General features: G+C 34.2%; 1 protein-coding gene across 1 annotated transcript in view; it reads left to right on the top strand.

The window, feature by feature from the left end:
- LOC112140198 (HEPACAM family member 2) overlaps nt 1-6,317 on the top strand; it is a gene marked incomplete at its 3' end in the record, with an annotated part of 9,343 nt that extends 3,026 nt beyond the window's left edge. The window contains 4 exon segments of the mRNA XM_036211049.1: nt 4,814-4,961; nt 5,116-5,373; nt 5,636-5,956; nt 6,077-6,317. Coding sequence (XP_036066942.1) covers nt 4,814-4,961; nt 5,116-5,373; nt 5,636-5,956; nt 6,077-6,105 — 756 coding nt within the window.
- Nucleotides 6,318-8,893: the final 2,576 nt, after the last annotated feature.

Raw genomic sequence — 8,893 nt, 5'->3', positions numbered from 1 at the left:
CTGAAAATTATATTCTTATAAATTCATGGCCAAAAGTCAAGCATTAAGGTAAAACTGGATCAAACTTTTCCCAAGAAATAACTCAATGATAAATATCTTAAAACAGTACATATTTATGTTGTACTCCTTTCTAATTGGAGTCAGAAAAACATATTTATGAAATACTTAATATTTTTATTTTAGTTTTTCTTAGTTTATTCCACACATAAGATCATTCTTCCTCAATAAAGAAATAGTTGAATCTCATCATTTAAATACTTTTATTGGTCACAGATCTATTTTAATGTGTAGTTTTTGTGTCTCTACTTCACACAGATTGGTCCATGCTGAGATGCAGTCTGATGTTTCTGTTTTCTATTGTTTCGTTTGTTGGAATCGGCGTCTATTTCACGTGGAAGAAGATCAAATCTGAGAAAGATGAACAGTCGGCTGAAAGAGACAGAACACAGGTTTTAGAGGATTCCTCTGGAAATGAACGAGCTCTGTACAGTAATGTTTAGTTAAAATCATGACAACCTGCAAAGAGGAAAAGTTGGATTTGTACGGATCATATCAATGAAAATGAGAATTGTGATTTTTTTTTTTTATTTCACAACATCTACGAAAACGACCATGGTCATCTTTCAGCATACTCTCAGCGAATCAGCTTTCACTGATCTGCACATTTGGAGTCGCAGATAATTTCCTTTCCTGACACAATCCTGTATTTTATTCAGGCTGTGAACCGGACTGGATTCAGATCATGATGTGGAAATGAATCCTAGTTTCTGAAGTAGTCCTGCATGCAGCCAACTGAGCCATCCATCCACCGACGTCTATGAAATATGTTGATGATATTGTTAGTAATAAAGGCAAGTTTTATAGAACATTTCCACATTCTTGTTCTGACTCTTTAGTAAGAAGCATGTTGCATTCGTGAGGGAGGGGCCTGATCTTACCTGAGTTCAAGTACTCTTGCACATCATTTACACGTATCACCTATTTAGTATTTTGTTTCCAAATCCTTTCTTCTTTGATCTCACTTCCTGTAGGTGTGCCTGTGAGTGCATGTATGACTGCATCCAAGAGACCTGAGAATGATTGCTGAACTGATTCAAGAGGGGATGAATATTTGTTTAATTTGTTACATTTTTGTTTAGTTATTTTATTATGTGTAGTTAAGTTAGAATTTGTTGAATTTAAAGTGCAAGAGCAACTTGTGTCCTTTAAACTCTTTTGGTAATTTAGGTTTAAGTGGGAAGTTATTGTTTTACTTTACTTGGGTTTGGTTTAGTCTTTTGGTATTTAAAGTGGTGTTTCCTTGTTTGAAGATTTGTATTTATTTTTTGCTGGTCGAGGGTCATGTCCTCTGTAAGAACTGGTCTTAAGTAAAAATAAAATATTAAAACAACAGAATTCTGGCCATTTTTTAATATACCTCTTATTTTTAGACCACAGCTCCTCTCACACGCCGACATATTGAGTTTAAGCTTAGAAGGAAACTCTACAGTGATTATCAGTATCTGTAATAAAAATTTATAGATTTTATTTTTCATTCAGAAGCTTTTTTTAATAGCACCAAAGCAATTATTTAAACTTATGTTTGTTTGTTTTTTTTGTTTTTGTTTTTTTTACAGATTATCCTCTGGTAACATCAATTATGACTTTTTCTTACCTTTTGTTTCATTTTTTTGTGATAAAAATTAACTGAGAGAACTGAACAGTTTGCATTCAAACGTGTTTTCTTTGATGCTCAAATATAATCAGATGACTGCTCGGTACATTCAAAGTGTCCTCTAAAGGATTACTAAAACAACAAAAGCAAAAACAACTTTGCTACCAGTTCTAGTTGAAAAAGTAAGTTTTTTAAGTGTAATTAGTTCCTGTCATTTGGTGAAATGTGTGTCTGTGTTAGACGTCTCATGTAGAAACGCGTTTGTATGTTTAGGCTTATTACTTTTTAAGACTTGACGTCTTGACAGAATTATTACTGTTTTTTGTAATGTGTGCGCCCTCTAGTGCAGTAAGAATGTTGGTACACAAAAGTCAGTGACTCAGTTACTGTAAAAATGAATGTTTTTCAGTCACAAAATGTTCTACAGGTATTGAAATCACATTTCTTAATTAGTTTGTTGACTTTCTCATCAAGTCTGATGACTTGATGGCGGCGCGGCAGTGGCTCAGGTGGTAGAGCAGGTCGGCCAATGATCGAAGGATAGGCGGTTCGATTCCGGCTCCTGCCAGCCAAGTGTCGTTGTGTCCTTGGGCAAGGCACTTAACCCTACTTGCCTCCAGTGTGGCTCCACTGGTGTGTGAATGCGTATGAATGTTCCGGTGATGGTCAGAGGGGCCGTAGGCGCGACTGGCAGCCACGCCTCTGTCAGCCTGCCCCAGGGCAGCTGTGGCTACAATAGTAGCTTACCATCACCAAGTATGAATGAGGTGTGAATGAATAATGGATATGTAATGTAAGCGCTTTGAGCGTCTGGAAAAGCGCAGATAAATCTAATCCATTATTATCTGTTTTACTAGATGAAGAGAAAAAGAGGTAAAAACATGAGAGGAACTGCAAAAATAAAAGCTTCCATCTGCACTCTTCTCTTATCAAAGCAGAGTACGGGTGTAGAAACAAAATGAACCAAGTATACAAGAAAAATCACACAAACAAAAGGTAATGTGAAATGAGATGAAGTGGAGAACATGCTGAATACCATTCTGGAGGTGCATCCATGCCTCCAACAGATACTGAACACCCCCCACCCCACAAATGAACAACGCCTCAGAAGGAAAAAAGTGAGCTCTTCACCAATGTTGTCATGTTTACATTTCACAGTAAAAAGAGAAAAAGGAGAACGACACACCAGAATCATAATGATAGACACATGTTTGAGTTGACTTTTTATTTCAAATAAATCTGCAACAGCAGGATCTAATTTGACAGTTATTTAAGTGTATTTTATTTTAAATGAACTTGTATGTGCTTTTACTAAAGTAAATAAAGTTAAAATTGTCATATATTGAAAAAAAAATCCTACTTAATGTTTTAATTATATATTTTATGCTACATTTTATAAATGAATGGATTAATGGCTACAAAAACAAAATGTTTTTCTAAACAGGGAAGTGGACCTCTTTGTTCAGAATGATGTTACCCCGTCATGATTAGCTTACCCTTAGTCTATTAAAGTGTCTGGTTTTTCAGTTAATCCTTGTCGACTCATCTGCTCTGACACCTTTTCTTCATGGTTTTTGTCATGTTTTGGTTAATTTATTAAATGTTCAGTTTCTGTCACTAAACCTGGTCTCCTGCGTATTAAAACACTTCCAAACATAAATGTAATATGAAACACCAAAATAACTCATATTCTCACCAGACACATACAAACATGTTTCCCACTAGTTTGGATATTTTGAGCTTTAACCTAATTCTACTTAGTAATCCTCAAATCCCATGTAAAAATATAAAGATCAAAAGAGAACTTTCATTCAAAGAGAAATAGAAACTCACCCCAAATTAAATATAATTTATCTGTTTTTTTGTTTAAAAAGATCATTTATTTTCTTCTTCTTTTGTTCGACACTTTTTCATTTTTTACTGTGTCATGCAAAGTCTTCTGTTTTTCATGCACACTCCTGCAAAAAAGGGTAGTCTATGTTTCTCTTTAATGAAAACATTTCAGCACTTCCTCAATTTGACCAGTTTCATGATCTTGGAAAATGGCTTCATTGGGTTTCATGTTGGTCATTTTAGTCTCCAAGCTGAAACAGAAAAACTTATGAACTTTTGTCTTCAACAAACATTCTCTGACCTTTCTCTTCTAACCATATCAACAGAAAAATGTTTAATACTCTTCATTAATGCAAACAAAGTGTGAAATCTTCATCTTGATTAACATCACACTTCCCCCTGTTTGCATGTCTTGAGTTGTAGATTTTATTTTCTATTACCAAACTGTGCTCATTTAAAACAGGCCTGTTAGTTCCTTGTTTTCTGCTTCTTTCAGACATCTAAAAGTGGAAGTAACTTAGATCACTTCCTCTCTTCATGTCAGTTTAAAAAAATTCATAGAGCAAAACTCTGTGTGGCAAAGTGTTCACACCATCACCCCCATCAGCAACACCAACACGACTCTCTGCAGATTGTTCAGAACAAAAAAAACAGTTTTTGGTTTCAGGAAAAGTCTGAGAAAAGCTGAAGGAGAGTGAACAAAGACTGAACTGTGCAGAAATGACAGCTGTGATCGGACTGTTGCTGATGTTGTTCTCAGTCACTGATGGTGAGTTGATCATCTGTCTTATCTGATGCTTTTTTCCATCTACTTCTATCCTTTATCACCTTTATTGTAATTTTTGTATGATTTATTATTGATCAGATTTATAAATCATCTCAAAAAAAGTTTTGTATGAAATCCAGTAACTGGAGGATTTAAATTAACTAAATACTAATAATTATGAAAACTGCATCAACATGCTATATTTTAAAATGTTTGTTTGATGGTTTATTATGATTATCTTTTTATTTGAAGGATTAATTTAACAGAACTTATATTTTGACTCTAACAGATTTTTAATCTGTCACTTTAATGTAAGTGTCCTGTGATCTTATTTCATAATACAATAAATATTTTTTATTTTTCTTTCTTAACATTCAAAACTTCCAGGTGCGGTGACCCACTGTGATGGCAGACAGAATGGAGCTCAGTGTTATGGAGCTTTGGGAGGATCTGTTTCTATCCAGATGATGGACGACTTCTCAGAAATACATAGATTATACTTGTACAAGAACAAAACTGTTGTAATGTTAGGAGGAAAAGATAAAAAACCTGATACTATGATGAACAACAGATATTCATTTATTCCCTCTAATGGGACATTTTGGATCAACAATCTGAGTAGGAATGACAGTGATGAATATAGTCTTAGAACGTTTGATACAAATGGAAAACAGACATCAATCCACTCTCTTCAGTTATCAGTTCAAGGTAAATATGTTTTTATCAGCTGATGTTTTAACAGAAAATTATAAAATTTTAAAACAAAATCTCCACAATATGTGTCCAAGTTTGTGCTTCTTGTCTTTCATCATCTCTGCTCTTCATCATAAGGATCCTAAATAAAGGTGTGTGTTCTTCTCAGCTCCTGTGTCCTCCGTCTCTCTGGTCTCTGAGTGTTTGTCTCAGGGAGAGATGAAGGTGTCCTGCTCCTCTGAGGGAGGGGACAGTCCTCAGTACAGGTGGACTCTGAATGGAAAGTCACTGACAGAAGCTGAGCTGCTTTCTGGAAACAAGCAGACAAACATCATCACTTTGAAACAACACGTCTCTGGACGTCTGGTCTGTTCTGTCTGGAACCACGTCAGTTCTGTTTCTAATGAGACAAACATCTGTACCTGTGGTGAGTTAGAACAATATGATTTTCTGAAAGTCAAGATTTGTTCTTAATAAAAATTGATTTATTACAGGTTTCAGTTACACAATCTGCACCATTAATGGGAGAAAGACACCAAAGTCTTTTTTTCTACTGTGTTATGATTTAATGTAGTTTTCAATTAATTTATGCCACACATGAACTCAGTCTTCCTAAATGTCCTCAAAGTAGAGTTTCTGAACTTAAAAAATTAAAACTAACAAAGATGTTTTTTTTTTGTTTGTTTCAGGTATAGAATCTTTTTGTGATTCAAGACAGGATGAAGCTCAGTGTTATGGAGCTGATGGTGGAACTGTGTTCATACAGCTGATGAACGACACCTCACAGACAGACGTATATGAATGGAGGAAGGGTAACTTCATAATTCTCAAAGGGAAAAAGTATGAAATAACTGCTAATATATTAGAGAACAGATCCTCATTTTTTTTCAATAATGGAACATTTATGATTAAAAACCTGAGTAAAAGTGACAGTGGTGAATATAGACTCACAGTGTTTGACTCAGAAGGACAGATGACAGAAACTCGGACCACATGGTTAACTGTTAAAGGTGAGTTCATCTATTTTTTTATCAATTGTTTTCAAAGATCTAAAATTTTTACCAATGAGATGCAGTCTGATGTTTCTGTTTTCTGTTCTTTCATTTGTTGGAATCGGCGTCTATTTCAAGTGGAAGAAGATCAAAACTGTGAAAGATGAACAGTCGGCTGAAAGACACAGAACAACGTTTTCTGAGGATTTCTCTGAAAATGAACAAACTCTGTACAGTAATGTTTAACCAAAATCATGATAACACCCAAAAGAAAAAGCTTAATTTGTACACATCAGATCAATAAAAATGAATTGTTCACACATTCAGAGATTCTGGTCTGTTTTATGACATCTATGAAATAACATTGACTGTAAATATTGTGCCAAATATTAAAATTGTCATATATTGAAAAAAAAAATCCTACACAATGTTTCAATTATTATATATATTTTTTATGCTACATTTTATAAATGAATGAATTAATGGCTATAAAAACAAAATGTTTTTCTAAAAGTGGACCTCTTTATTCAGAATGATGTTACCCCATCATGATTAGCTTACCCTTAGTCTATTAAAGTATCTGGTTTTTCAGTTAATCCTTGTCGGCTCATCTGCTCTGACACCTTTTCTTCATGGTTTTGTCATATTTTGGTTAATTTTTTAAATGTTTAGTTTCTGTCACTAAACCTGGTCTCCTGTGTATTAAAACTCTTCCCAACATAAATGTAATATGAAACACCAAAAATACTCATATTCTCACCAGACACATACAAACATGTTTCCCACTAGTTTGGATATTTTGAGCTTTAACCTAATTCTACTTATTATCCTCAAATTCCATGCAAAAATATAAAGATTAAAAGAGAACTGTCATTCAAAGAGAAATAGAAACTTACCCCAAATTAAATATAATTTATCTGTTTTTTTGTTTAAAAAGATAATTTATTTTCTTCTTCTTTAGTTTGACACTTTTTCAGAGGAATGGAGGAGAAGTGTAATGGTGCCCATTTTTAAGAATAAGNAGCTGCTTTCTGGAAACAAGCAGACAAACATCATCACTTTGAAACACCATGTCTCTGGACGTCTGTTCTGTTCTGTCTGGAACCACGTCAGTTCTGCTGCTAATGAGACAAACATCTGTACCTGTGGTGAGTTAAACAATATTAAATTTTGAAAGCTAACATTTGTCTTTATATCATAAACTTTGCTTTATTACAGGTTTCATTTACATAAATTCCACCTTTAATGGGACAAAGATATCAAAATGGGTGTTTCTGGAAAATAACACTCTGTGTGTTGAACCAACAACAGTCTCACCAGCAGAGACACAAAGCACTGTGTGTAAGAAGTCAGCGTCACTAACAACCTTCATCCATCATACATTTGTTAACCATTCAGTAAATTCAAACACAGCAGGATCTGAAAATTATATTCTTATAAATTCATGGCCAAAAGTCAAGCATTAAGGTAAAACTGGATCAAACTTTTCCCAAGAAAAAACTCAATGATAAATATCTTAAAACAGTACATATTTATTTCTACTCCTTTCTAATTGGAGTCAGAAAAACATATTTATGAAATACTTAACATTTTTATTTTAGTTTTTCTTAGTTTATTCCACACATAAGATCATTCTTCCTCAATAAAGAAAAAGTTGAATCTCATCATTTAAATGCTTTTTATTGGTCACAGATCTATTTTAATGTGTAGTTTTTGTGTCTCTACTTCACACAGATTGGTCCATGCTGAGATGCAGTCTGATGTTTCTGTTTTCTGTTGTTTCATTTGTTGGAATCGGCGTCTATTTCACGTGGAAGAAGATCAAAACTGAGAAAGATGAACAGTCTGCTGAAAGAGACAGAACACAGTGTTCAGAGGATTCCTCTGGAAATGAACAAGCTCTGTACAGTAATGTTTAGTTAAAATCATGACAACGTGCAAAGAGGAAAAGTTGGATTTGTACAGATCATATCAATGAAAATGAGAATTGTGATTTTTTTTTTTTATTTCACAACATCTACGAAAACGACAATGGTCATCTTTCAGAATACTCTCAGCGAATCAGCTTTCACGGATCTGCACATTTGGAGTCGCAGATAATCTCCTTTCCTGATACAATCCTGTATTTTATTCGGGCTGTGAACCAGACTGGATTCAGATCATCGTGTGGAAATGAATCCTAGTTTCTGAAGTAGTCCTGCATGCAGCCAACTGAGCCATCTATCCACTGACATCTATGAAATATGCTGATTATATTGTTAGTAATGAAGGCAAGTTTTATAGAACATTTCCACATTCTTGTTCTGACTCTTTAGTAAGAAGCATGTTGCATTCGTGAGGGAGGGGCCTGATCTTACCTGAGTTCAGGTACTCTTGCACATCATTTACACATGTCACCTATTTAGTATTTTGTTTCCAAATCCTTTTTTCTTTGAACTCACTTCCTGTAGGTGTGGCTGTGAGTGCATGTATGACTGCATCCAAGAGACCTGAGAATGATTGATGAGCTGATGTGGATTCAAGAGGGGATGAATATTTGTTTAATTTGTTACATTTTTGTTTTGTTATTTTGTTATGTGTAGTTAAGTTAGAATTTGTTGAATTTAAAGTGCAAGAGCAACTTGTGTCCTTTAAACTCTTTTGGGGATTTAGGTTTAAGTGGGAAGTTATTGTTTTACTTTACTTGGGTTTGGTTTAGTCTTTTGGTATTTAAAGTGGTGTTTCCTTGTTTGAAGATTTTAATTTATTTATTTATTTTTTGCTGGTCGAGGGTCATGTCCTCTAAGAACTGGTCTTAAGGAAAAATAAAATATTAAAACAACAGAATTCTGGCCATTTTTGAATATACCTCTTATTTTTAGACCACATCTCCTCTCACACGCCGACATGTTGAGATTAAGCTTAGAAGGAAACTCTACAGTGATTATCAGTATCTGTAATTAAAATTTATAGGTT

The sequence above is a fragment of the Oryzias melastigma genome, unplaced genomic scaffold (genome assembly GCF_002922805.2).
Source record: "Oryzias melastigma strain HK-1 unplaced genomic scaffold, ASM292280v2 sc00421, whole genome shotgun sequence".
Lineage (NCBI taxonomy): Eukaryota > Metazoa > Chordata > Actinopteri > Beloniformes > Adrianichthyidae > Oryzias > Oryzias melastigma.
The sequence above is the reverse complement of the archived record's forward strand: the minus strand, read 5'-3'. Positions and strand labels throughout refer to the sequence as shown.